Source organism: Rhododendron vialii, chromosome 6a (assembly GCF_030253575.1).
Source record: "Rhododendron vialii isolate Sample 1 chromosome 6a, ASM3025357v1".
NCBI classification, from domain to species: Eukaryota; Viridiplantae; Streptophyta; class Magnoliopsida; order Ericales; family Ericaceae; genus Rhododendron; species Rhododendron vialii.
This window is the reverse complement of record NC_080562.1, coordinates 591,582-605,492: the sequence shown is the minus strand read 5'-3', so window position 1 is coordinate 605,492 and position 13,911 is coordinate 591,582. Positions and strand designations below refer to the sequence as shown.

The window sequence follows — 13,911 nt, the reverse complement described above, 5'->3', positions numbered from 1 at the left end:
CTCCCCCGCTTCATTAACGAAGATAACACTCAAATTTCTCCATCCACAAACAAACTTATTCCAATTCCGAGAGCACGTGTGGCATATTCATTCGGTCCGAGCTCCATAGCTGGATTGCTAATGTAATGCAAAATTTCAAATAAATAGTCGCTGAAATTTTACAGCAACCAAAAGATGGTACACCTGCTCACCCGTTTTGAGCAAATATTAACAAAAACTTCCATAAAGTATAGGACCCTTGATTAATAAGCATACTAAAGAAATTAAATTGATAAATAAATGATCAATATCTATCGAAACAGATCGAAACATTCATCTGTCAACGGACAAACTTTTTGTGAGCAAATTACACGAAAGCTGAAGCAGCAAAAGCAAACAAGAACCATGACAAGGAAGACCATGTGTGGTACAAACTAATCGAGGCCGAAATATTACATCAGGCAGCCCACATTCTGCACCACGAAACTTCAAATTCTCAAGATGACGCCAAATAGGGAATATTAGAGATGTAGAACTGCCATTGATTTTGTCATGCAGGAAGAAGCATCCAGTTCATGAGCCATATGATTCCTTGAGATGTGGCTCCACTTCATTTCAGTATCGGACACATCACACACAGTCAAGAAGTCTAATACCTGTCCAAATATTTTGAACATTTCAACACCAAATATTAGGTTCCTATCTGCAACAAATGCAGCATTCCAGTCCATCGGAGCATCCGGATGCGTTGAAACCTCTTTCCAATTCAGATACATGGGATTGAGCTCCCAGAGCTTTCGAACAGCTTTGTTTCTCCTCCCTATTTGACCATCCCCTTCACACCATGAGACAGACAGCATGAAAAGGCGACCGTTACAAGAAATGAGTTTTGGGTAGTACTCGTGAACACGAGGAGGAAATGGACGTGTTTCAATTCCAACCCAATAGCCCCTGTCTATGTCATACCCTGCAAGCTTGTCATTTTCCGAATAAACGTAAAACACCCCTTCACAAACAGCCCCTGAGCAAACTACGCCAAAATCTACGGCCAGCCTCTGAATCTCCATCCATTTATTTGATACAGAGTCATAAATTTCGCCAGAATCCAAAGGCTCATCCCAGGATCCAAGCCCTCCTACAGCAATCAGCACAAACCTTTTACCATCTTTGGTGCTGGAGTGGTCACTTTTTTGCCTAACAAACCTGTATGGCTTTATATTCGGCAACAATGAATAATCGTTCTCATCGACAGAATTCCAGAGCTGGCGTCTCACAGAAAGCCTATGGGGATCCTCGTAAACATCGGATACCCCACCAACTCTTGACCTAGGGAAACGTCTCTCCTGACGATTTTGCTGGTTTCGGATAATGAAAGAATCTGAACTGATCTCGCAAATTCCCAAAACTGGTGACGACCTTGCATGCTTCATGGCTGCAACTTTATGCCATGATTTAGTTGAGGGGCTGAATAGAAGCACTCCTTTGTGTGTCTTAAATGAACTCCTATCCACCCTCCCATAGTTGGTCAAGCTAGAACGACCTCCAACTATGTAAATATCATCCCGGATGCTGGTAACAGAAAACAAGAATCTCCCTTTGAGGAATTCAGCATCTAATCTATGCCACTGGCTAAGAGAGACATCTAGCGCATGTATCTCCCCTGAGCAATAACCATCTTTAACGAAACCAAACACAAACAACCACGGACTCTGATACAAACCTTCTCGTCTAATTTGCATGAACCGGGCAGTTGTAGTCAGGTTTCTCCATTTTCTGCACACGAGGCGGGCATTATTGAGACTGGTCAGCGGGAGTCTCGCTAAGCACATTTCGAGAATGTCATCTGGAAGAAACACGTGCATTCTGCTGCTGTGAGGTGATTCTTCAAGTTCTAACACCTTCCTGTTATTCCTTCTCCAAAACTTCTCCCTCACTCCATAAGGAAAACAATCCACAGAGGTCTCCTCAGTTCCACAAATAGCATGGTAACCCTTGCCTTCTTCACTGGAACTTGATCGCCTTCTACCACCAGTATCCCCAAACTCATCACTTGTGTCGGCACCTACTTTGCAGCCTCCACCCCTACCATACAAGGTAAGACATCTAATGGAAACCCCTCTCATATTGTCATCTTCATCCCCTTCACCTTCGTGGCTCTTTCTTTTCAACTTTTGGCTAACATTTCTGATGAGACGTCGAGACAAACTCAAAGCCTCAAAATCTTGGCGAAGAGATGCTTCTCCCATTAGTCTTTCAGAAACCATCCGTTTCCCTTCTTTGGCAAAGAGAGCAGTCGATGCATTTCTACATTGTAATTTGCATCCATCAGTACCATCCTAACCCGGCTTAATCATGATTCCTCAACCACAGTGCAAACATGATTTATCTATCACAAAGCAAATGTTTTGAAAATTTAGAACCACCCGAGAAACTTCATTTCATGCATAAACAGAAATATTAGGTACAGGTTTCCACGTGAGGAAGTTTAAAACCTAGTAAAAAATGAAACTTTATATTCCTCTTGTTTGCTGATAAAACACACAGATGCAGAGTGTAATTGAAGAATTCTCATTTTGAATAACATGATTTCTAGTTATATTACAAATCTTGGATTTTTTTCCCATTATAGGGGATCCAGTGATCCACCTAATTAACTTCCTGTATACGTACAGTCAGGTGAAATAAAACATCTCTTTCCTATTTCGTTCTTTAGCAAATTGTTTTTGAGGTTCAAATTGAAAAAGAAAAAAACTTGAAGTTTGGACAGTTTCTTATGAGCCAAAAAGAGATCCAAGAAACGCGAAGTTATGAAATCATGTACATTCAAGGCCCATTATGAAACGCCGTTAAATCCGGATCACATCGCAAAATCCGTTAATTAATTACTTCAACAGAAACTCAAAAACAGGCTATCCGACAACACAAGTATTTCTACACAGAATCCACGAAATACTATAATCAAACGAAGTCAAAGCCACAGATTACGCCAGATGCAAATCAACGAACACATTTCTAGAGCGCGAGAGACGAGTAAAATTCAAGTGGAGTAACCGTACCTGTGGATTATGGTTGAACCGTTGCTCGATTGAGCAGAGGTTGAAGGTGAATCTGAGGTGAGATCGAACAGCATTAACAGAATTCAAACAATTTTCAGCGAGCTTCGAGCTGAATGATTAGGTTCAGAGAACAAAGAAGGATCCTTTGTGTGTGTGTGTGTGTGTGTGTGTGTGAGAGAGAGAGAGAGAGAGAGAGAGAGAGAGAGAGAGAGAGTGAAGATGGAGTTAATGGTGGGTGGGGGGGAGAAATGGTAAGTAATCTGGAAATTAGTAAAGCGATACAGCCGCTGCTAGTAAATATAAAAGCGACGGTTCAGCGCCTTTCTCTCTCTCTCTCTCTCTCTCTCTCTCTCTCTCATCAGCTCCTTGTTCACTCTTTCCAATAGTATATATCTGTTCCAATATCGGCATAGGCTCCGCCTTTTGTTGCGTTGTTTTTTGTTTCCTTTTTCTTTCATGTGTTTACTCTACTCTACTCTCCTCCTCCTACTCCTACTTAACAACTCCTCTTTACTGTGTAGTATTTGATTTCGAAGATGATAATCATGGTTATGATTCATGGACCGCCCCCACCTAAACATTTTTCTCCCAAGCTTTTCTAACAGCCGTCCGACTAGTAATATATTTTTGCACATCCCGAGGCATCATCTAACTCGAGATATGATCCCGTTTCGTTTCACTTTTAGCGCTTTTTATTTTTATTCAAATTTTTTTCGCGATTGTTAATTTTGCGCTAAATTTTTGTAGATTATTGATTCATCTTGACGACTCAGACTAATCGGAAAAGTATAATTTTTTTACTTTCACCCAAATATTTTTGGAAAATAACCACTTTATAGAAGAAAAAAAGTCAAAAAATTGACTTTTTCTTGCTGAAAAGTGATTATTTCTCAAAAAAAAATTAGGTAAAAGTAAAAAAGATTTACTTTTTCAATTCATTTCATCGAGACGAATTAATAATCCAGAAAAGTTTATCGCAAAACTAATAAATGCTAAAAAAAGAAATCATATAAGGACAAAACCAACTTATTTTTCTAAAATTTAAGTGGAACATACTCCAATATTAGTAATAAGGGAATTGATTTTCACACATCTTTTTTTATATCCACACTATTTTTTTTTCCTTTTAGCTAAAAAATATATATACTCTCAACACTAAAAAACGAAAAAGGGAGTGTGGATATCAAAAGTGTATATGAACTCCACAATAATGTAAGAACGTGACAAGTGTTGAAAACTACTCAATGGTATGCCAAGATTACAAAGGAATTACTGGAGTAGTATTTATTTTGTTAAACTCTTCAAGAACATTACGCATCAAGAATATCCGTGGTACTAAATTTTGCTTAGATCAGATCATTTCAACTAATATGATTTCAAAACTGGCTAATCCGTTTACGTTCTCCATATGGCCATTGGGTTATTATTAATTTAGTACTACTAGTTATTTGGACTTCGAAATAAGCAAAGGCACCTAAATGGGCACTTAACTCCACATGAAAGTTTAAATTTTAAAGCATTTTAAAAAGGTTAAACAACTGCGGTTACAGTACGGTGATGAGATTAAAAAAAAATTAAAGAACCTTGATTGATTAATTATGAACGTCGATGGGTGCTAATTTCGACGAATAATTCAAATGAAGTTCACGGTGAAACCCACTAGCAGTCCAACCCTACTAAAATGTAGTCTGGTTAACCCAAAGATAGCTCAAACGGCAAAAGAGATGAATTACGAATTCACACGTTCTGAGTTCGAAACTTGAAGCTCTTGGGGGCCAAGTTTGAAATAGAGAAATATGTTTGGTTTGCTATTCATTGCTTTGGCAATTGGCCCATTTTGTTGCTCAGAATTTTATTTTGATTTATATTTCCATATATAACCATTTTTCTTGAACAGCCATTAGTCACGGCCTCTTCACTTTCAGTCTATAATTCTTGATTCTAGATGGACAAATACAAGTTCGTGTTCATTCCACAGCCTGTACAATTGCTTTCCACTTAAAAAATGAAATTTGGTGATACTATTAGAGAAAAGAAAGAAAAAGGTACTCTAGTATGGTGGATAATTACAGTACTTGGTGGACCCAAGACAAGACCCATTGTTTTCAGTAATATGACTCCCAAGTCCAAAGGGATGATTACGCCATTCGACCTACTTCCCATTCAGTGCCCCGTGGTAGGTTGACGGCAAAACTTGGTTCGTTCAGCCCTCACAAACCCAAGAGACAAAGCCCACCTTTGCAGCAACACTCGACTCGAGCATCGTACTGCTAACGATCTTGAAATCTGTATTTTACTGAGCTTTAGACTGCTTAGTTCGTAGGGGAAACCCGAAAACATTCATCACTTTTGTTTTACTATCGTCAAATTATAGCCCCCTCACTCTTACGGCCTGTTAGTGGCAGCAGCATGTTTTATGTTGTTGACACGGGGGTATATCCACTCCAAGAAACAATTCTTCCTTGCAACAAACAATTCTTCCTTGCAACTTATTTCTAGAAAATAAGTTTTTATCTCATTTGGGATTCTGAAAATTAGTTTTTCCCAATTTAATCAGTACTTTTCAAGACAACAAAAGTTGAAACAATTTTAGCATATGGGAGTTAATCAGAAGCTCTCGTTCCTGAACTGCATCCGGAAACTAATAAATCTGGAACAGAAAAGGGGTTACAACCAACCAGATAATCTGAGTGCTTCAAAGTTCTCTTTCAGTGTCATCGTCGCCATTGATGCCTGTTTCCCGGTAACCTCTGCAGACGGAAACACAAACCTTAATGAACCAGTTTCCGATATAGGAGTATTTAAAAGTAGATGGTTATCAACTATCCACGTAGATTAGAGGCGGTTGATTGACTAATAAAACTGACCGAGGGCAACACTTTTTTTTACCTAGGTCAACACTGCTTAACAAACTTCAGGAAAGAAAAAAACACGAACGAATTTTCAGAGATTGGGCATGGTACAATTATTGACAACGAGCCACGCCTGGACGAAAATATGTACTAGTACACATGAGAATCGCATACAGGGGCCCAAATTTACCTTGTCTTGCTACAGTGCTGGCTCAATTCTTGACACAGAACTTGATTCACTTCTCCTACTTTAACATGTCCTTTCTTTATTAATTCTGCTAGCTGGATAGGCCAAAGGGAATAAATAGAGGTTTAATTTTTACATTGTAAACCACATTTAGGGGATAGACAATAAGATGATTGGAACGAAAACTCACCTCATCTTCAGTTTCCTCAAGCAGCCTGTGCCATGGAATACACAATGATTAACATTATCAACTTTTTCCAAATTTTAACTCTTTGGTATGTAAAAGAATTTGAGAGAACACAAGGCCCAATGGAAGGAAGTTTCGTAGATGACCCCTGGAATCAGAGAAGGAAATCTAGTTCCATGTCTCACCTTCCACAATAAGTTGATATATCTTTAGAATAAGCTTGGGCTTTTTGTCTATCTGTAACAACATTAAAAGAAGTTTATGAGGAAACCCATGCAAGATGCAAAATCCTCGGTAGAACCAAAATGTCAATGAAAAGTAAATATCATGACCCCAATATGAAAAAATCTTACAGCCTTACCATAGTATATCTAGAACAAAAAATACAAGGCACACCCAGACCCTCAAATAATTAACCGCAATTCAGCACCACAGAGGATGAAAGCAATGAAAACGAGAAATTGCTGGACAATTGACACAAGCACCAGATAGGGTAGATGGGGTGCAATTGACAATTTTCACTTACAACACATCCGACGCTAACACACAGCAACAGCCTTCATCCAGTTCATTGCACATAATTATACTTATACCTGGAATATAGGCATACCACCATTTACGCGAACCTCAACGACCAATTTTCCATTCCTCGGTCTTTTGATAGCCTCCAAAAGACTCTAAACGAAGAAGTCAAGTAGAGCCTCAGACCCTGAAAACCCTTTTGCCTTTGCCAGTTCATCCAAAAAACAACTGTCTGTGAAGTGTCCCTTTTGATGCCAAGGGGAAAAGAAATGAAGAAAAAGGGAAAGCTATATACAATTTCATGTGCCCAATCGAGTTCGCTCAGTTTCCACACCCCCCACCCCCACAAATCAGCTTATAAGGATAAAGAGATCCAGAAAAACCCAACAAGCAATGAACCTCACACTGACCATGATCATATATAATGGACCTCATCATGAACCTTTAAGGTATGCTCATTTTCATCCCACGACTATGTCAGATGTGGATCAAAAAGTTATCTACTTCCATGTCATACACATTCAAGAAATGACTGACTGGCATTTCCTTCATGCCTTTTCTACTACATCTTATTGACCTCAACAACCTTGTCCAGTTGGACAACATGCTGGACCCTAACAAAAAGTGCATAAGAACATTGCAATCCAACATGTGTCAAAAATGAAAAAGATCATCCCTTGTACCAAATTATGCAATTTCGGGTAACAATGAATTCTGGTTATATGAGCTATGGATCATATAAAATGAAAATATATCATACATGGTTACATACCAGTTGTAAGGCTATCCCAATCATCAACTTTGACCCATTCTTGTTTGGTTTTATCTATCTGCAATGTCAAAGAGGATTTGCCATGAGCTTAAAAATTTGAATTATACACCTTCTCTGCTCATATGGTTTCACGAAAAAACTAGTTGGCAAGCTAGTAGCAGGAAAAAGGGAATGAACATATCATTTACAATTGTCACCAAACTGAAACAAATCATAAGTAGAATACTGACTGAAGTCCAAATTTTCTCAAAGACATTCTATACACATTATTTAAACAAATTCCTAAAATACCTCCCAACTACAAAATTATTTGTGGTGTCACTTTTTAAGGTGGGGGAAAAGAAACAAATTTGGAGAAAGGCTTACCTTTTCAAGAGTGTAGTCTTGCATTTTCTGACAGAGTCCATCCAGAAGTTCAACAACTCTCAGCTCACTGACTCTGTTTTACGATATTTGCAGATGATTCAGTAATAAGAAATTCTATCAACAGAAGAAGGAGAAGGAGGAAGAATAAAATTGAGGGAGAAGAGAAGAGAAGAAAAATAAGAAGAATATGTACATTGCTTAGTATAAATTGGAGAGATGAAGAGCTACAGTCGACAAAGAAACGCTTTTTTTTACAAGTACAGTGGACAAATAAACATTGGAGCAGATATACATTGCTGAGCCCATTCTCTAATGACTTTAGCTGTTGGGATAACTGATAATTGTTGACTCAAGAGAGTCATCACATCGTAGAATAACTTAGAACACTGAACCATGGTGTATCTCAATTGTGAAAATCTCAAAATGCTCTAAATACCACGTGATCTCAATCTAGTCACAAAATTCAATTAACCCAACAAAGTCAATGCCACCTACTTCTTTCAGTCAATACCAGTTACATTCTTGGGGTTAAAGTTCATAAAGGTCAAGCAACATATTTTGACCCACTCTATCAATTTGCAACCTATGTTTCAATAGAATTAAGGGATAAATAAGGTATCATATGAGAACCAAACACAATCGTATAAGTTCAATAGTATAAGGTTTGTTCACGAGTGGTAGCCACTTATTATCGCCTCCAATTTTCGATCAGAGATAGCATAAGGTCTACCTATAATCAATCACTTTTCCTTCGCGTTGACCTTTTGAGTCCAACCGATGCCTCATGTCCAAATGATTCCTTGGTTTCTCCTGCATAAAATGTAGAATCACTGAAACACTATTCACAAAGAGAGAAATGTGAATAATGAGAAACCAAATAGTTTCAAGGCCCAACATTTAACAGCTAATTGAAATTTCTTCTACTTATCTGCTAGAAGTCGAGTGAGTGATTTCAAGGGGAAAAAAATACCAGTTGTACACATAAACCTCCATATGACAGCTCTATTCATGGGTATTCTATGCGGTGGCGACTTATTCAATGCGCAACAAAGAACGTTCCTAAATTCATGTGGTGCACAACTCTAGTAAAATTCTTAATATTGACAATTGATCGGAGTAAGGCATGTGATGGAATGAAGTTGTTGACTTGATCTTTTCCTGGGTTATGGTGGCCAGGGCGTTCCCCATAGGAGTGGTTGAGGTGTCTCATTTCCTTTCAGCATACAGAGTTTACATGCCTCAGGCACGTCATTTATACCTACAAATTTTGGAAGTTTACAAGTACGGTGTAAGGATGTTTGCCCATCCCTACAGGTAGAAGCAGTGAAAAAATATCATCCTCCATGACAATAGAATTCAACAAACAAATACAACCATTTGCACTATAGGAATTGTAATGCATCTGTGCTGTTGAATCAGGCGATGTACACAAAATCGACTTGGAAAGGGTACACAAGTTGTAATGCAAACTATGACATCATGGTATTCAAATCCATAAACACGGGAGAAGTTCTTGCTTCCATCTTTAGAACTTAGAAGTGTATTCAAATTAAAGAACAAGTGAACAATGCAGGATAGATATTGAATACTTACATTGGAAAGTCCAATTTCTAGCTCTTCCTGCAAAAAATTTAACATGGAAATCTGATCAAGGATCTACGAACTCTTGAAAAACATGTTATTTAGATTTTTTTACGTGGAGAAGTTTCCTATAGAAGACTAGAAAGAAAAGCATAATGGCACTTACAGGATTCCATCACGACAACACTGGTAGAAGTATACACAACCAATCTAACACACTGATTAATATTTTTATAGCATCGAGACAATTGATTGCGAGCTCTATTCCTTTGCTTAGACGCAAGCCTAACGCTCTACTAGCATCTAGCACAACGCAAACCCGAATCTGAGTTCGGATCTCACGAAAGTCAAGAATAATTACAACAGACCACCCAATGTTATGAATTTTATCTAAATTCTATAATGTGATACCATTCCTATAAACTTCCATAATATTGTGTGAATTTATGAATTGCCCTCAAGTCATATAACTTGAATCGCCCCTAATCCATACAACATTTATCAATTTTATGCTAATATTATGAATGTTTATTATGCAAATGTTATGTACTCCGATTCAAGGTTGTCTGAATTCAAAGCGATTCAAGAACAGATCGCTCGAAAGTAGAGAGGGAGAGACAAATAGATCTGTTGCGATCGAAACAACGTCAACGGAGTTGGGGTTTAGGGTTTTACCGCAACAGCGTTACAAGCAGCACATTTATCATCAATGGAAGCAGCGGCTGAGAAAATGGCCAGAATGGTGAGAAGCCAGGCCAGTGACTCCACTCTCATCTTTGTCATTTCTTTGTTCTTCGTCTCTCTCTCTCTCTCTCTCTCTAGCACACAGTGCAGTGCTACTGGTTTGGGCCCGGTTCGTCAACTAAACCGGGCACTATTTGACAAAATTAGGCACCGCCGTGAAGGACGGAGCCTCGTCGTCGTCGGGGGAGTTGACTATATTTTTTTGAAAATAGATCAAAGGGCGACCAAAAAAAAATGGAGTAGATTTTAAACACCATTGGACTAATTTTGTTAATTCTTTCCGTGGAAAAAAGAAAAAAGAGACTAATTTTGTTAATGCTTTGTTTGGAACTTAAGGAGGGCGAGGGGAAAAAAATTGTAATTCAATATTACTATACGAGTAAATTTTTACAACATTGGTTAAGTTAACACCATTTTTTAATTCAATACTATATGAGCAGGGGCGGAGCTAGGATTGTCGATGAGCGGGGTCGAAAATTTAAACTATGTATGATTCACTTTTTCTAGTTGTTATTTGAAAGGAACAATCAAATTAACAAGTTAATCAAAAAGTAGATATATATTAATAACAAGAACAATGAAACGCGATTCACGTTTTGGGAATTTTTGTGGGTGGAAATTCTATTTTGACTCCTCTTTTTCCTAAGTACAAAACCCTTATATATGGGTTGGGGCAAAAATGAATTTTAAAGGGGGGTCAAATGAGTAAAAATTGAGTGAAAGTTATACCAATCTCTAAAAAAAATTGAGAGGCAGCGGTGTCAACTGCACCCCCTTGACTTTTAAGCCCTCCGCCCCTGTATACGAGTCTTGTAGGCAATTTTTTATAATTGGATATCCGGATTAACTTGCGTGCACATCGACTAATTTCGGAACCTTAAAGTTAACGACTAACGTAAATCCTCCGGCCTCCAACATCTCTAAGGTTTGAAATATTTGATCTCAATGAGTTTCGAACATACGGCGACAAACACTTATTGGCCCTTGTTCATATGTTACTCAAGTTTATGCCTTGTTTGGATGGTAGTTTGAAGAAGAAGAAAAATCAACTCAAAAAATACTCATTATCACTACTTTTTATCGTTACTGTCATTTCTCTTCACTCATTATTCATATCTTCAATTATTACCTTAATTTCTCTCTCTACTTATTACCTTAAAACTAAACTCAAAATTATTCAAAACACTAATTATCATTAACCATTTCAGTTGACAAACTCAAACTTAAATAAAATTAAATTGGAAGGGGTAGACTCTATTATTTTAATAAAGTAAAAATTTACTTTCGTTATTGGTCTCGTCAAGACGAATCAATAATTTACAAAACTTTAACGCGAAACTAAAAAATATTAAATAAATTAAATAAAGACAAAAAATACTAAATCATTAACTTTGTTAGAGAATTCGCGTTGCCCTTTCACACGGTTATGCCCTTGTCGCAATGGTCGACTCAGCCCCATGGGCCATGAGAGAATATGACAAATTTACATACCAAGCAACAAATAAAAAAAAGTATAGAGTAACTAATTAAATAATCACTCTAATCGGGGATACTATGTAATTTTCGATGCCTTCCACGTTGACAAGTTATTATATATATTTTCATCTTTTTCCAACCTTTTGAAATGGCGAGAAACAGATTGGTTCTTGAATTTCTCCGGGATTGGATCGATTCGGACTGTGTGATCTCTCTCTTATGGAACTTTTCTTAGGCCCCGTTTCAGAACGATAAATAAGTACTTATTTTTTAAGAAGGTAATTTTAAGCTCAAAAATCATGTGTTTACGTAAATAATTTTTCTAGCACTATAGATATTGTTTAATAGATCTCATTGAGATCTTTAATACGGTGCAAAAAAAATTAAAAATTATTTTTTATTTACATTATTTTTGAGTTTGGAAATGTGAAATAAGTACTTATTTTTTAAAAAGATGTTCTGGAACGGGGCCTTAGGCCCCCTTTTGATAATTCTTTCTTTAAGGATGGCATCCTCTCTATTTGCTGTTTCGAAAAGTTTACATTTTTCTCGTAATATAGCACACTCTCAATAGTAAATTTGCGAGACAACTCTAAAATTATCCTTACCGATATCGGAGAGGATTCATTTCCTAAGAAAAGAACCCCAAGATATTGTTTTGCTTCATTGCTTGGTCGACGTTGGGTTGCAAGATGCAACACCACCTACCAACAACTCCTAAATCACTTTATTCTTTTCTTCAGCATGTCAATCATAGCTTTCGATTCCGCCACCTACTAATCCATCTCTTCTTCCTTTCCCAATCCTTAATGATACTGTAAATCCACATGTTTTTGGTGCAAACTTGTACACTACTCCATGACCAAGTAAATTCCCCCAAGTTTCTAGCCCCGCGTGAAATGTTGATTTTCTTTTCGTTTGGTTGATTCTCGGCATCAAGGGTGGTCCTGGATAATACATCTGTTTTCTCCAATTCCAACAACTTTTTGAATTATGAGCTCCTTTCAATTCATCCTTTTCCTTTTCATCTGAACGAAGAAAGAACTATAGTACTCGGTGACAGGTTTACCTCTTTTGGGTTTACAACGGTCTACACCACAAACAACCTGACCCACATCCGGATTCTGTGTTGACACTTGGCATCGAACTCTGCCGGGTTCTTGATTTGGTATAAAGAAACTAAAAAAATAAAAGGAGTACTTAAAAGTATTTTACTATTTTTTTTAATCTGAAAATTACAAGATTTTTCGTAGGATATGAGCAATTTGGGACGGATGGAGTAAGGGAGTAGTATCATTTAATCATCATCGTGGAAAATGTAAATAATTTTTTGGGTTTTAGAGCATCTCCAGCAGTATAGCCATTTCTTCATGCGAGACAGATTCCAGAGTGAAACTATCAAAATAGAGTTCCCAGCAGTCTCACCACGAACTTGCTAGTTGCCCCCTCACTCCAGCCCCTCGCCCGTCTGAGCAAGTACGGAGGCTCGCTTCACCAAACAGATTGGAAATGGTGGCTTCTCTCTATTTTTCGGCGATAGTGGCTTCAACGGAGACTTAATCCTAAAATCGTTTTGAGCCCAAAGGATTGTAGATATCATCGAGACGATTCCAACGCCACCGATCCTGTTGGCAACTGAGCTCACCGGAGCTCTCAAGCGCCGATCAAAGGCTGCGCATGAGAGAGAGTCAGATCTACTCTTGCGCGTGTTGGTCACGCGCTCGTCTAAATTTTTTATTTATTTTTTACTTTACCTCACCTCTCGTGGGAAAGTCTCTGTCATCTTTGTCGCCCGAGTTAGTCAGCTCCTGGCAGGGACGGATTTAGAAATGTTGTTTAGTGGGGGCACCTGGTTAATCATAGTGGCAAAAATTTATTTTTCTAGTTAACCACAATAAGATCGATACATAATTAAGGCATGCAATACAAACTACAAAAATAAATAACACATACTTTCACTTAAAATTATGTAAAAATAAATACAAAATCTCAGACAAAATTTGAGAGTGTGTTTTACATGAACATCAACAGGTTTTATAATGATCGATATAGTTTTATTAATAATATTATTTTAAAATATTACTCTTAGACGGTTAAAAATAATTACAATTAAGAAAGAATCGATTCAAGTTGACAAATAGTTCGAAAATCAACAAGTATAAATGCACCGTATAACGAAATTGAAACAT

At 37.6% G+C, this 13,911-nt stretch overlaps 2 protein-coding genes across 3 annotated transcripts; both read right to left on the bottom strand.

The window, feature by feature from the left end:
- Positions 1-242: 242 nt before the first annotated feature.
- On the bottom strand, positions 243-3,230 carry LOC131330812 (F-box/kelch-repeat protein At5g42350-like). Of its 2 annotated transcripts, none has more exons than XM_058364546.1 (2): positions 3,036-3,230; positions 243-2,283 (listed from the first exon to the last, which is right to left on the bottom strand). In XM_058364546.1, exons 1-2 carry the CDS (start codon positions 3,107-3,109, stop codon positions 501-503), a joined length of 1,857 nt encoding a protein of 618 aa, XP_058220529.1. In that variant the 5' UTR covers positions 3,110-3,230; the 3' UTR covers positions 243-500. The 2 variants fall into 2 exon arrangements, with proteins under 2 accessions (XP_058220529.1, XP_058220530.1); XM_058364547.1 differs by having other exon boundaries at positions 243-2,365; positions 3,036-3,193.
- A 2,297-nt stretch (positions 3,231-5,527) lies between these two features.
- Positions 5,528-10,467, bottom strand: LOC131330813 (uncharacterized). Its single transcript, XM_058364548.1, has 9 exons — positions 10,178-10,467; positions 9,515-9,541; positions 8,652-8,731; positions 7,922-7,994; positions 7,556-7,613; positions 6,447-6,498; positions 6,265-6,289; positions 6,078-6,169; positions 5,528-5,785 (listed from the first exon to the last, which is right to left on the bottom strand). Exons 1-9 carry the CDS (start codon positions 10,283-10,285, stop codon positions 5,731-5,733), a joined length of 570 nt encoding a protein of 189 aa, XP_058220531.1. The 5' UTR covers positions 10,286-10,467; the 3' UTR covers positions 5,528-5,730.
- Positions 10,468-13,911: the final 3,444 nt, after the last annotated feature.

Excerpts from the sequence above, each read along its gene's own strand:
- LOC131330812 (XM_058364546.1), bottom strand. The coding sequence starts at position 3,109 with ATGCTGTTCGATCTCACCTCAGATTCACCTTCAACCTCTGCTCAATCG. Across the intron at positions 2,284-3,035 it reads GGTTCAACCATAATCCACAG|AAATGCATCGACTGCTCTCT; the intron begins GTACGGTTACTC and ends ATTACAATGTAG.
- LOC131330813 (XM_058364548.1), bottom strand. The coding sequence starts at position 10,285 with ATGACAAAGATGAGAGTGGAGTCACTGGCCTGGCTTCTCACCATTCTG. Across the intron at positions 7,614-7,921 it reads AAGACTACACTCTTGAAAAG|ATAGATAAAACCAAACAAGA; the intron begins GTAAGCCTTTCT and ends TTGACATTGCAG. Across the intron at positions 6,499-7,555 it reads TTGGGATAGCCTTACAACTG|ATAGACAAAAAGCCCAAGCT; the intron begins GTATGTAACCAT and ends ATGTTGTTACAG.